The 14,622-nt window shown below is 40.2% G+C and overlaps 1 protein-coding gene across 3 annotated transcripts; it reads right to left on the bottom strand.

The window, feature by feature from the left end:
* Positions 1 to 594: 594 nt before the first annotated feature.
* Positions 595 to 14,368, bottom strand: znf296 (zinc finger protein 296). Of its 3 annotated transcripts, none has more exons than XM_079874767.1 (3): positions 13,979 to 14,368; positions 9,257 to 9,568; positions 595 to 2,676 (listed from the first exon to the last, which is right to left on the bottom strand). In XM_079874767.1, the coding sequence occupies exons 1-3, from the start codon at positions 14,028 to 14,030 to the stop codon at positions 1,154 to 1,156; spliced, it is 1,887 nt and encodes a 628-aa protein (XP_079730893.1). In that variant the 5' UTR covers positions 14,031 to 14,368; the 3' UTR covers positions 595 to 1,153. The 3 variants fall into 3 exon arrangements, with proteins under 3 accessions (XP_079730893.1, XP_079730894.1, XP_079730895.1); XM_079874768.1 differs by having other exon boundaries at positions 595 to 2,673; XM_079874769.1 differs by lacking the exon at positions 13,979 to 14,368 and adding an exon at positions 12,607 to 12,759.
* Between the last annotated feature and the right edge of the window lie 254 nt (positions 14,369 to 14,622).

Raw genomic sequence — 14,622 nt, 5'->3', positions numbered from 1 at the left:
ATTTATCATATATCTGGTCTCTAACTCTTTCTCACATATACACAAACAAACACAAGTGCTCTCTCAGTGGGTTCACCATTCAACAGCGCTGTTCCCTATCCAGTATTTCATCAGAAACCAAGGCTTTTCATTCCACAAAACACAATTGACAAAAATAAAAAAATTAACAAAACTTTTCATAGTATTTCTATGTGCTCGGGCAGTAAAACAAATGTCTGCAAACAGACTAAACAGGCTCACAAAATACAACGAAAATTAATTTGTTGTGCAGTAGAAAAAAAATGTTATACATTTTTGTGGAATAAGTTGCAAAATATACATTTACACAATTCTGACATGAACTAAATGGCAAACAAATGCTCTTTAACAGTGATATGTGACAGTGAACATGTATTGCCACAGACCCAATCAGTCCTGTTGAATATACAGTATCAAAATAAGGAAACAACCCTGTCAGATAGGTGGGAAAACACAAGCTCAAATTCATCTGTGCAAGTCTTACTCTTTCTACACTGATGTAGACCAGGGGTGTCCAATCCTGCTCCTGGACGGACGATTCCTGAAGAGATTCAGCCTGAAAGTTTTAAGCAAAGGTCCTGAAGACTTTGATGAGCCGTTTCAGGTGTGTTTAATTAAGCTCTGCAGGACAGACGCCCTCCTGAAGCAGGATTGGACATCCATTCTCTTTTTTTTTTTTTGTTATCACGCACAGATTTCTATGAACCATGAACCTTTAAGGCTCTGTGATAAGAGTGCTACAACAGTGTCCAGGATTGCATTGCAGAATTGAAAATCACATTGACAGATCACCTGCAGGCCTTCCTGTCTGATTGTCTTTCGGGCTCAACAAAAGGCTCAAATGGTTTGTAACCATCTCCGTATACGTTCAAACGTTCACGTTCTGGGTTCGAAGTGCCTTGTACGACGGTGGCCGGGACTAAGGAGTCTATTGCTGTTAAGTCAGGATTTAACAGTAGGCACTTGTACTGATATGAGAATCTATCAAGTCTCGGTCAGTACCAGCTTCCCTCCCCTAGAGTGACTTGAGGTGAAGGCGGGTAAGGTCTTCTTGGTTTTTTGATAAGATGGGCATACTGAGTTGTGGGCAAAAGATGGTGGTTTTGGTCATTATCAGAGTGTCATGTTGCTGTTTTTATACCGCGGTTTCACCCAGAGCCGCAGTACAACCTGTTTCTTCAGAAGAAGGGTGCACATCAGCACTCACCCTCATTTCAGCGTCCTCCTCTTTCAGCTGCTCTGATAGGTCCACATTCGAATCTGTGAGCACTGTGATTGGAGCTCCTGATTTCTCATCCTCCATTTTGACGTTGAGGCCGTTGTAGTCGGCAAGCGAGCCCTGGCTGTAGGCTCCTGCACTGGCGTGAGTGAGTCCGTGGACCTTCTTGAGGTGTTTCTCCAGCGTGGCATAGACGGTGAACGGGACAGAGCAAAGCTGACACTGAAAGGGAGCGCGTGTCCCGCGGGCACCGTGTGTTTTCATGTGGCGTGTGAGTTTGCTGCTCTGAGCGCAGGCGTAGCTACAGAGTCCGCAGCGGTACGGCCTTTCCCCCGTGTGGCTGCGCCGGTGAACCGTGAGGTTGCTGCTGTTACGGAAACACTTTCCGCAGAATTCGCACGCCTCTTCTTTTTTCTTCTTGCCCCCTCCGCTGGTGACCTGCCTCCTTTCGTTCTCCCGCTGCCAGTCCGTGACTATCTCCACCGCCTCCACCTCTTGCTCCCATTCGCCTTGAGGACGATCCTCCCGTTCCGGGCGCTTCGGTGTGCAGTTCCCGCTGGCGATCCCGCTCTCTCCGCTTCCACCTGTATCTCCGCTCTCCAGAGAGCCCTCCGAGGGGCTGCCATAGGGAGAAGCCTGTTGAGGTTCACCTTGACCCTCTTCTTCAGCTTCTCTCAGAGGCTGGTAGTACCGCAGCAGATTGCGATCCGCACCCCTGGACTGAGAAGATATCAAGATCAGGCTGGTTCCTCCTGGATGCTTCCCAGCCTCCAAGCTGGCGTTGTGACCACCGGAAATATCATTATCTCCCAGACCAGAAAGCTTTCTGTCCTCATCTGCACTGGCAGGGCTGGGATCAGATGTTTCCGGTCCAGCTGCAGAACGACGGTGGCTTCTCATGTGTCGTGCGAGTTCGCCGCTCTGAGAGAACGTGAGCTGACACACGCCGCAGTGATACGGTCTATCGCAGGCGTGAGTGCGCCGGTGCGCGGACAGGCTACGCAGAGACTGAAAGCCCTGGCCGCACAGCTGGCAGGAGAAGCCTGTGTGAAGCGGAGGAGAGGACAGGGGAAACGGTGAAGCGGCTGGAGGAGACGGGGATGGAGACGGCACCACTCCGCCGCTGTTACAGCTCACCTCCGCCAGGCGCTGTAAACACATGGAGAAGTTCAGGCTCTGGAGATCGCGCGGCGCAGGGGTGGAGACGTGAGGTTTGTGAGAGCGAGCCGATCTCACGGAGGACGGCTGGAACGCAGAGGCCAGAGCGGCGCCCAGGTGTCGCGGATCCATCGTGGCCGGCGGTTTAGACGTGTGCGCGATGGTGTCGTCCTCCACCTGGTAGATGCTGAGAGAATGTGCGTTCTGAGCGTGCTGGAGGAGAGTCCATGCGCTGGAGAACACACACTGACACACCTGGCAGGTGAAAATGGAGGGCTCTTCTGTTTTGGAGAGAGAGAGAGAGAGAGAGAGAGAGAGAGAGAGAGAGAGAGAGAGAGAGAGAGAGAGAGAGAGAGAGAGAGAGAGAGAGAGAGAGAGAGAGAGAGAGAGAGAGAGAGAGAGAGAGAGAGAGAGAGAGAGAGAGAGAGAGAGAGAGAGAGAGAGAGAGAGAGAGAGAGAGAGAGAGAGAGAGAGAGAGAGAGAGAGAGAGAGAGAGAGAGAGAGAGAGAGAGAGAGAGAGAGAGAGAGAATTAATTTATCAGTCAAACAAACACCTAAAATCACTCAAAAACACCCAAACAAATGGCATTTTTTAAAATAGCAGGACATTCAGAAAAGAAAACCAAACTTGTTTGACTAATAAATGGTCCATATTTATTTATTTATTTAATGATTTAACACCATATCAGGAGCAATGGCTATATTCATGGCAATCAACAGTATTTCAATTTAAAAATAATTGATTACAATCAATTCAATACATTGTTTACAATAATTTAACAATTTTTCTTATAAAACAATCAATATGCAAAATCAGACATGTATACTAATAGTAACAACAGTAATAATAACATGTACATAGAATCTTTCAATTTAACATTTGTCAAAAATTCTACAATTATTCCAGGAGAAACCTTTAAAAAAAGAAAAGAAAAGTCCATTAATATATTTTCTGAATAAAAATGTTGTCTAATATCATTTTAAAAAGGACTTTCTATTGAAATATGTTTTACACATAATTCTTTCTTTTTTTTGATAGTGTAGACCTGCTTTGTACTATGTACAGCACTTTGGATCAATCTATATTGTGTTTAAATGTGCTTTATAAATAAATGTTGTTGATGTTGTTGTTACAAAAAAAATTAAAAACGGTTTCTCTTCCCCTTTCAATAAATATGAATAAGTGAGTCTTCAACGTCCAATTCGGCATCTCGTCTATACAACCTGGTCATGTCTATTTTCAAAATAATAACAATTAACTCCTTGATTTAGTACTTGAATCAATAAATGGTCCATAACATGCATATATCACTAGCTAGCCATGTGACGGCCAACTGATGAGGTCCATTAACTGAATCTTCATTTCTAGGTTGTGTGAATGCCTATACTAAATGTGCAAACAAACAGAGCCTTTCTCATGCTGTACATATCTGACTAATTATGCTGAGTGAACTGGAAAGATGTCTATCATGACGCATTGAAAATGAAACGGCAGAAAGGAAAGGCTGCAGGCGAACTTGGTCATTTACAGAAAACAGAACAAAACAGGTAAAACCACAAACACTTGTGAAAACGGGGCAGGTACAGTCCGTGGCTATGTTTAGAAGAGAATGCTAACACACTGGTCTTCTTATGTCATATTACACATTATTAAAAAAATAATATTACATTAAATGTAACAGTATGCTGAATGCAATAATAAATGTTTCAATCAGCAACAATGCTATCACATGACCTAAATACACTGCATGCCTTGATCTAAGAGATTATGTGGTTTAGTTTATATCAGATTTTGTGTAAAAACATCATCAATTTTCACCAGTCCTGTAAAAATAACAAAAGCAAGAGAAATCTTGTTGTATACCCGCTGTATACTGTACATTTGGGCAAAAGTAGTAAGTTATTCATGTATTCCTGTGCAGGGCAAGAACATGATGATCATATTGTACACTGTATTTATCAACAGGAGTTATATCTGTTTTACTGCTTTTTATATTTGTATTGTTCACTGTAATCTTCTTATTGTGTTTTTTTAGGTAGACAATTTTAAGATCTGTCCAGGGACAACGGATGAAAAATAGCCTTTTGGCTAATTCTGGTGCATTTGCAGCAATGTTAATTAATGTACACTGTCCCTGTCAAATAAATTAATACATAAATAAATAAATAAATGTTGAACCCCAAAATCCAAATGCAGAAATTTTGCTTGACTAAAAAAGTTTTTTGCATTGTGATATTTTCATGCCATTCCTTCCAAGTTGTCATTACAGTAATATAATGGTAAAGTGGAATAATATATTATATCATATATTATATAAATTGTATTTATACATCATGAATGCATTTGTTTTTCTGTCAAAAAAAAAAAAAAAAAAAAAAAGAACTATGGGGACGTAACAGTAATGAAAACTTTGGAGGAAAACATTCCTTTCATGAAAACATTCTCACAATGTATAAAAAAATTAGGGCTGTCAAACGATTAATCGCGATTAATCGCATCCAAAATAAAAGTTTGTGTTTGCATAATTTATGTCTGTGTACGGCGTATAATTATTTTCTATATATAAATACACACACATGCATATATATATTTAAGAAAATGTGTTATTTATATATAAAATATTTATATATAATATAAATTATATATAATATAAATATATATACATAGTATATACATGCAAATATTTCTTAAATATATACATGCATGTGTGCGTATTTATATATAGAAAATAATTATACACCGTACACAGACATGTATTATGTAAAAACAAACTTTTATTTTGGATGCGATTAATCGCGATTAATCGTTTAACAGCCCTAAAAAAAATATTTCTTTCTGATCTTGGAGTGAAATGTGATCGGTTCATTGTTTTCGTGCTAATCACCCATCACATCTGCACCTTGCTAAAATAATCCAAGAATTGATTATTGATTAGTACTGTTTTACTGTATCCCCTCAAGAGAACACGTTTTCCTCATTTTTCAGGCAAATTGTCTTTCGGTTAGAAAAGCTGTATGTCACAAACCCCTGCAGGTGTCAGAGCAATAATGAGCTGGTAATGTCAGAAAGGCTCTCCTGATTAAATGTGTGTTCACAGGAGAGATCGTCCACGGATGGGCTCCTTCAGCGGCTCTGCTGGTATTTTTAAACGTGGTTAGCTTTGTCTCTATTTCAGAGAGCCGCTCGCCAATTAAGCTGCAAATTGCTAATTAGCGGAACGGAGCAAACGAAGGTTTTATGCAAATGAGTCCTGACTCAGCCTCCTTGATAAATGGGGCCCGTCTGCAAAGAGGATCCCAAAACTGAGAGGAAAATTCATTTCATTTTTTCCCCATTCTCTTACAAAGGGTTCAAAGCAGAGCGCTATAAGCCTCTTTTACATCTCCTCAAGTCAAAATCCTTCTGCATTTTATTGGGAGGGGGCAAAAGAAGAAGATTAAAAAGAGCCTCTCCTATTCTCTTCTCTCGTTCTCTGTGCCTGGAGAAGAACGAGAGTCAAAAAGCAAGAGGCAGATCTCTGAGGTTAAAACAGACGGAGGAAAAGCGTTTAATTTAAGAACAAAAAAGAAATAGCTGCACAGGTCATGAAAAACAAGAGAAAAATCATCGCCCCTGTGACTGCACCTTCACACACACACACACACACACACACCCCTTCTGCCTCCAAATCTCTCCCTCGGGTGGAGGGTGCGAGGACGGGTGGAGGGGCTTTTGTCTCAGGGTCTTGGAGTGAAACACAATACCCAGCCTGTCTCTCTCTCTCTCTTCCCTCTCCCTTTCTTTCATTCTTTCCCCTCACTCTTTTTGTAAGGATTCCCATTTGGCCCAGGGTAGCAATTGCATATTAAGCAGAAGCAATAACCGCTAATTAAAAATGCAGATTGGCTGAGAGCGCTAACGAGCAGCAGGCAGAATCTTCTCTCTCTAGGGAACAGAGAGAAAAAGAGAGAGAGAGAGAGAGAGAGAATAAAAGGACAGTTGAAATGAAGAGCAAAGAGAGGGCTGGAGGAAATATAAATAAGACTATTGATACATTGTCTAAACTAATTCAATAATCCATTCCTCTCCCAAAATCTCTCTATGTCACTCTTTTACACCCACATATAAGCACACACACACACACACACTCCAGTCTGAATGGTTTGTGGGTTAACTGATTTTTCATTGGATGAGTCAAAATGAAAGCGCAAATACGACGTGCATACAAAACGCCCTCATCCAAGCAGAACAAAAATGTATCCTTCTGGGGTTCAAGAGTTGCCAAGAGTTGAGCTACTTTTAAACTCCGTCACCGATAGATTTGTTGTTGCATTTAAATGGAACAAATTAGATTCGTTTAGTAATAATACATTTATAACTGATACAAATATTTTGTTTTTATTGGTATGTTTACACGACCGCGATGTACTAAAAATCCGCGAAAAACGATTAAAAACGCCTCATTCTGCTGCCAGGCCAGTAGATGGCGATGCCACTTTTTTACATAATTTAACATGTGTACGTTTGAAAATGTTCTGACCAATGACCGATAAGCTGATATTAAAATTCTATACTATTTTGTTTGAATAAATGAATAGTAAAACACTAAAATCAAATGTTTTAAATGCTGAATATATATAGCGAATATAGGAATCACAACATTATAATACAGTATGAAAAAAGTATTATTTAATGATTTTGCTAAAGATTACATTTGATAGTGTTATTAAATAATTTTTTAAAGATCAACTATGTGTGTGTGTTACGGAAAAAAAATACTTACAATCAAATATGGGCATATATTTTTATTTAAAAGTCTAATATCAAGAGATAACCGATATGGTATGGATATATTCCGAATCTACTACATGTAGCACAAGTAAAATACATATAAATATGACATTGGCTTTGGCTTCCCCTTTCTTCTATGGTTACAAACTTGTCATTTTGTTATTTTTAATGAGATAACCTACATTATATGTTATGCCTATACCTACAAATAAATGGAAAATAGTTCAAATTGTTTGGTTATGGAGAGGCATTTACCACCGCTCAGCAATTTGCAGTAATCTTCAGCAAGGATTCATTAAGTTGATCAAAAGTGAAAAAAAAAAAAAAGAAAAAAAAATGCTGTTCAACAATTTTGAACACTGATAATAATGATAAAGATCTCACCTACCACTAACTTTTGAATGGCAGTGTATATTCTTCCAGTGGAGTGTGTTTGTCACGCAGACCTGGCAACCCTAAACAAATTATCTCTCACTCTCATATATCACATACTCATTTTGAACTGTAATTCAAGCACAAGTTTTATGTCTTTATCAGACCCCATCTCTCATCTCATTCTACAGTCTCTGATAGTCTCAATAATAACCCAAAAGGAAGTAACACATTGGCATATTTTGCACCTCTCACCCTGACACCTTTATCAGCGACATACACCTTCACACACATAAAAAAAAAAAAAACGTGAGAGGGAATGAACCCCAGAGAATCAAGAAACGTGGACGGACGGATGCAGAGCACGAAAGGGAAGGAAGCGCAAACATGTGTAAGAGGGAGTGATCCGAAAGCATGCGTTTTGTTGATCACAATCAACCGTGATCATTTGCTTGCCTGTATAAACGGTCAGTAATGATAAACTAATAATGTTTGCTTTGCTCGTGTTGTAAGGGGAAAGAATCCTGCCCGTATGAGGAAGCGGTTCAGGTCACGGTTCAATAGCATCAAACTGAGAAACACCAACACCTGCACAGGCTGACGAGTCCCTCTACGGCCCACTACTGCACTGAAAAACACTCACACACACACTATGACACACACACCAACATCCTGTTTAACAGTCGAAAGAGTTCAGTGTTTCACCCCAATTTTTTTTTTTACAATCTTAAAGGTTTATTGGCATAGGTGTTCAGAGAAGAGGCGCACGATTGGGGTAAAAAAAAAAAAAATCTAATTTGTATTTTTCTGATAAAAATAGTTTGACATTAAAAATTCTGTGCTTCTTTTGTAGTGCTTCACAATTTGGTCAATTTTGTGGCTATAAAATAATAATTATTATTATTGCAAAAATAATGACATTACTAAAAAACTAAAGAAATATTACAACAGTAATACTTGACTCAAATTAAAAAAAAATATTATAATAATTTAATTTTACACTACAACTACAAAATTACAATACTAATATTTACGTTACTTAAATTCTTCAAAACTTTTATTTTGACGGAAACTGCATTTACTGTGATGTTCAGATGCTCGTGGGAAAGAATCACCCATTCATGATTTATTTAATTACCTTGCAGCCTTTCGGGGTCATATCGCGATTTTGGTGTTATTTTGATTAACCATGCAGTTCTTTTTCAGATTATTAAAATGTTCTTCACCCAAAATATTTGTTTTTCTATGGAATCGATGCAACAACAAAAAAAACCTTTTGGGACCTTTATATTTAAGAGTGTACTTTATTCTGAGCGGATGGGACTGTGGGAATAACAGCCCAGGTCAGCAGCAGCTGTATGACTGACAGCGCAGGAATAATGAGGGCTTTGCGCTCTGGGAGTTGTGCAGTTTGCTGGCCTGACTGTGCGGTGTTTACCTGGCCACTTCACCTGAGAGACAGAGCTAAGGAGATGCTCAGGTGTGCTCAGGTGTCTTCCAGCATCCCCTGGGGTGTGTGTATAAGTGTACGTTTGCTCGCGTGTGTCGCAGGACTACCTATCCCTTCCACACAATTAGACCCGGCGTCTCTAACTCTCCAACTCACCAAGGCCTCAGCGCCACAGCAACGGCGGCCTAATGAGCCGGACTGGGGACGAGGCTGTTAAACGAGGGGACAGTTTTACAAAAAAAGACACTAATTAGCAGCTAGAACTCACCGGCTCGGTTGGCCTCCACCCTCACACCTGGCTCTTCCTTCCATCTCCTGCCCGTCACGCGCCGCAGCTCCACAAACCCCGCCTCCACCTGCGTGCGATTGGCCGGAGAGGGAGGGGTGTGGCCCTGAGGCTGGGCTCTGGCTGTGCTACACCCGCCCTGTTTGTGCTGGATGAAGGTGAGGATGTGTGCCAGCGGGAACGCCTGACCACACTGGCCACAGGTCAGCAGGTCACGACCTCCATCCTCAGGCGGAGGCATCCGCTCGGGCGACGGCGAGGAGACGACAGGGACGACCGTGGGATCCGGAGCGTCTGTGAGCAGAACAACACGACATTGCTGTAAAAACACACTTTAGTGCAGGGCTTGACTTTAACACCAGATCAAAAAACATCTGAAATTATAAACTAAGTGCAATGTAGCGTTGTCAAAAATAGCCATTTTTCAATACTTAAATATCTGAAACGCTTCCGATACTAATTTTCCACAGAATACACGATTCCAGCAGCGCTTTCTCACTCTCTCATCTCTGACACACAAACCCGCCTCCTCTCACTCACTCATTTCAGTCTCTCCGGATGAATATTGTTGGTGTTGCAGGGCTTGAATTTCAGTGTGGGATTGCACATATTGAGCATAATTTTAGTGCATGCACATAAAGCCGCCTCAGTACTAAATGGAGTTTTTTGCTGCTTATTGATTTTAAACAGTCAAACACACACAAAATGGTGAGTATTCACGTAAACACAGTCAGTTATGTGGTCTTTGGTGTTTTATGCCCCCAACGGCGCCTTCCAGGCAGCGAGGGGATGGGTAGGTTTAAGGTTGAGGGTAGGGTTAGCTGCCTCTAAGGAGCCATTGGGGGCTTAAAACACCATCGAGCCAGTTATGTTAAGCGAACGTAAATACTTGATAAAGAAAACGCATGTTTAGCAGTATAATGGATCCGTGCGTCGGGTCTTAAAGTGACAGCAGCCTAATAAACCTGCTTACAAATTATGAGATAATATTAAAGAAATCTATACGGCAGTTTTTCCCCATGGTATCGATGTCAAAATTGTGGCCTGTGAAAATGCTGAGTTCAATTCAATTCAATTCAATTTGTATTTGTTCGATAATTTGTATAGTTCTTTTCACAATACATATTGTTTCAAATCAGCTTTACAAAAAAAAATGCATGTCTTAGAGTGATCTGTTATCAGAGGTGACTGTGTCCAAGTTATGTATTTCAGAAATGTACATACAAATCTAGTATATGTAGCTAGTAACTTACTAGCCAAAGTGGCTGGAGAGCAAAAAAAGTTAATGTCCAGCCCTGCTTTAGCGCTATAAGAGTTAACCCTGGGTCATTCTAAACCCTGGGTTAAAGCAACCCTTTCATGTTACATGGTGTCAACAATTAATGCTTGTTATTTATAAACTAATAACAATATGACATTTCTAAACCCTTTTAATTTGCATATTCGCAGTGTCAATGTCAGTGATTGGCTATATTTATATAATATACTAATATTATATCATATATAATACACATCCTGAAACTACTGTACATACACAGTACAGGGTGTTTCTGTTACTGTCCAAAGCATGTGAATGTGAGGTACATGATTGGGAGCCTGTTGCTGCAACATTCTCACTTTGCTTCGTTTTTCAGGGTCAACACCACAAAAGTTGAGCAGTTTCATAACCACAGGGTAAAAAGGTGGTGCCAATCCCACTTCTAATCTCAAGCGGGGTTTAAAACGACATAACCAGGGGTTAAGCACAGTGCAAGGAGCCCTGGGAAGTCTAGAAATGACCCAACTGAGCGGCTTTGCAACAGCTTCGCTTCTCTTCTAATGTGCTACTTTCAGTTCTCTGCATTTGTCGGTGTACTGCTAAACTGTCAGCATCAGCACGGCTCTGTCTGGTCAGCAGATACTGACCACTTCCTGTGTCTCTGCCACTGAGGGCTGCTGTGACAGGAAGTAGAGCGATGCAGCTCCGACCTGCTTGAGCAATTCGCCCATTAGTGCATGCTGATATATCAGGCTCTTTGCACTGTAGTCGTCCTGCCAAGCTCACAAGTCTGCTGACATACACAAGGTGTCTTTCACACCACTCATAACCGCCGGGGCGAATGAGCAAATGCAGTCTGTAAATCAAGCCACGTCAAAGATGAGTTTGCTACCAAAACAAGCTAGTTTACAAACTTTTCAAAGTGTCTAAAGAGAAAGTCACTTTCATATTCTGTCCCTTAGTGCATCTAATGTCATTTTTACACTGCGGTGGCACAGAAGCTGCATGTAGATTGTATTTAAAAAAAAAGAAAAAAGTTGCTGACTTAAATTAAGTTCAATCAACTTGAATGTTTAAGTCATTTCTGGTTTTAAAAAATGAGTTGAATCTTGTATAACTTATAAAATAAGTTGAAAATTGCTGTTTTTCCCATTTATTTGAGTTAAAGAAATGTAAAAACCTTTGTCATAACTTATTGATCATATAATATTTTTTACAGTGTACTACAAAAAGTGCATTTAAACACTGATTATTGCTGTAAAGAGGTTAAATAAATACATTTACACAATAATTACATTTTTTAAATCAAATTACCCCCAGACTAAAATGCATGTTTGAGCTGTTTTAACCGTCAGTGCCATCGTTTTGTCTCAAGATATACATCACTAATGTTTTGTTTTTCCTAAGGCATGATTAGAAAAGCTACTTAAATGTCCTAATTGAACTAAGGCCTAATCCTGGCTTAATCTAAACCCTGTCTGTGAAACCAGGCCCTAATGTTTTAAATATGTATTTATGAATATCTGTGCCTAAACTGAAAGTTTCATGCATTGCCCTTTGCCCCTTCATGCACTGTGAAAGTGACACAGAAGCTGCATAAACATAGGATGAAATAAACTAATTTACTCAAAAAAAAAAATAATTGATGAAATTTACATTTGAAATATGAATTACGAAAATATAAACATTACACTACAAATACTATGCGATGATAAAGGCAACATTTAAGGCTGCAATGCTGCTTAATTTCATTATACGGAAGCAAATCAGCATCAGGGCCGCCTGGGGTGAATCAAATCTCCATATTTTAGTAGGCTACATCTTTTATGGAGGATTTCATTTTTATACGCACTGAATTTGCTGCAGACACAGATCCTGCTCAGAGCACATTTAATTTGACTGTAAAGACGGCGAGCTAAGAGGAACTTGCCCTTTGACCTGGGTGCCGCTGCTGTGGTCATGGACTCCAGAGCGCACACCCACCCACACACACACACACACACACACACACACAACACACAACACACAACACACAACACACACACACACAGAGAGAGAGAGAGAGAGCCTGGACTGGATCCAACTGCCCGGGCTAGGCTGTCCATGCCGATGCAGGTACAGACAGTCCTGGGAAGGGGAGGATTTCACCTGTGGTTACTCAAAAATGTCACCTTTCCTGTTTCAACAGCTCTGGTTGTTTGTGCCGACACGCAAAAGGCGCGGCTGCTCTCTCTCACAAATAAGTGACTGGAAGTCCGATTTATTCAAATGAATCGGTTCTTTCGAACAGTTCGTTTCACGCGTTTAGCGGTTGTTTTCACATGGCCTTTGGCATCTCGTTGGGGATATTTGATCAGTAAAGCCATATGTAATGCGGTTTATCACGGTTTTTTTTTTCATTATTAGGGATGTTTATTACAATTTCATATGTCTCAGTTCAGATCACAAAGAAAGGTCGTTTAAATCCTAAATATAATGATCACTTTCATTGGAATACTAAAATAAACGTATACCTCAAATTAAATAGATAAATAAATGTTAGTAAAATGCAATGAAGTAAAACCCGTGTTGATAAAATGTCATAGCAACATTACAAAAACACATTTTACGTACGTTAACTTAAATATTTTTGACATTCGGCTTTTAAAGTAACTTTGCCTTTTAGCCCCGTCAGTCAATAAATTGGTTGAACCGATTCATTGAACAGATCCGATTCACAAATCAGACTCCACTAACACACACACACACACACACACACACACACACACACACACACACATCAAACTAGACTGAAGTCTTGTGGTCAGGTGAGGCACGCACAGCTGCCCACAGTTAGAAGATAAAACAAAACAAAAACGATGATCAAAACAATATTTCATATTCACTCATAAGTCTTAGTACGCCTACTGTTTATCAATCAATTATTAATATCAATAAACAACAACAATAACAACAACAACAGCAGAAATACTGGAAGTGAAGCAAGAGCATGTCAGCAGGTAAAATTAAGGATACCATCCGAGAATGAGGGTGTGTAAAAATATAAAAACTAATTGTAAACATTAAAAAGTAGCCACTAAGGTATGAGTGACGACACCAAAACATAAAGATATCGTGAAGATGCAATAAGGAAGTGCAATGTTATTGCTCCAACTCGGAACTTTAACCTAAAAAAAACTATAGCATATTTAACACGGAATGATTCGACACTTCAACACATTTAAATATTGATAAATAAAAAACATGAGGTTATGTTATCATTTCAACTCCAATGTCAAGTTCTGAGTGAGACACAAACCACGTGAAAAGTTATTAGGCTAACGTTACATTGATTTCTCGTTATTGGTTATGCTCTCTCCTCCCACATTATCCATATTCGGTTCTCCATGCATATGTTGGGGATTTGTCGTTTAAATGTGAATGAAGTTGTCTTGAATCCAGCTTACCTTGCATTGCGCTCAGGTGTTGCGGTCTGCTGCCGAGTTTGCGTCTGGACATAGTGAGACAAGCTCCTCTAGAACTACACCAAAACTAAGCGAACACTTTAAATCTCATAAAACTGCAATGATGTGTGACTGCTGCTGCTGAGCCCCGTCAGTATTCAAGTTCACACACTGTGTCTGTGTGCTGGCCCTACAGGAGGAGGAGGAGGAGGAGGGCATGAGCAACGCCTTCAGCCCGCCCATCATCATCATCATCCTCATCGGTCTTATCATCACTGACCTCATTAAGCAACTCTGTTGTGCTTAGGCAACAATATTAGAGCCACTTTAAATGATTCAAACTCATTCTATTCCTTATCTACCTGTCGTATTGGAGGACTTATGTAAATAGTCGTTTTGATGGCGCGCAGCTGCTACTCTGACACCAATAAAAATGTGCTGGTTAAGGATGTGGGTGAAGAGGAAGTGGCTTTATCGAGGTCGACTGAGACAGGTGTTTGTTTGGCTGTCCGGCTTGTTTCAAAACCCAAAGTAACTGTCGCTTTACTTTCAGAGGCGTGCTTTTATTTTGTGAATGACGGGGGTAAATACAGGCTGATTGCCACTGTTTACATGTGTCTTTGTGTATAAACTGATCAAATTCACAT

The sequence above is a fragment of the Squalius cephalus genome (genome assembly GCF_949319135.1).
Source record: "Squalius cephalus genome assembly, chromosome: 6".
NCBI lineage: Eukaryota > Metazoa > Chordata > Actinopteri > Cypriniformes > Leuciscidae > Squalius > Squalius cephalus.
Note: the sequence above shows the minus strand (reverse complement) of the source record. Positions and strands in the feature narration are given on the sequence as shown.

Coding starts and splice junctions, on each gene's coding strand:
- znf296 (XM_079874767.1), bottom strand. CDS start 14,030: ATGTCCAGACGCAAACTCGGCAGCAGACCGCAACACCTGAGCGCAATG. Junction 9,569..13,978: donor ACACCTGAGCGCAATGCAAG/GTAAGCTGGATT, acceptor TTCTGCTCACAG/ACGCTCCGGATCCCACGGTC. Junction 2,677..9,256: donor GGTGGAGGCCAACCGAGCCG/GTGAGTTCTAGC, acceptor TCTCCAAAACAG/AAGAGCCCTCCATTTTCACC.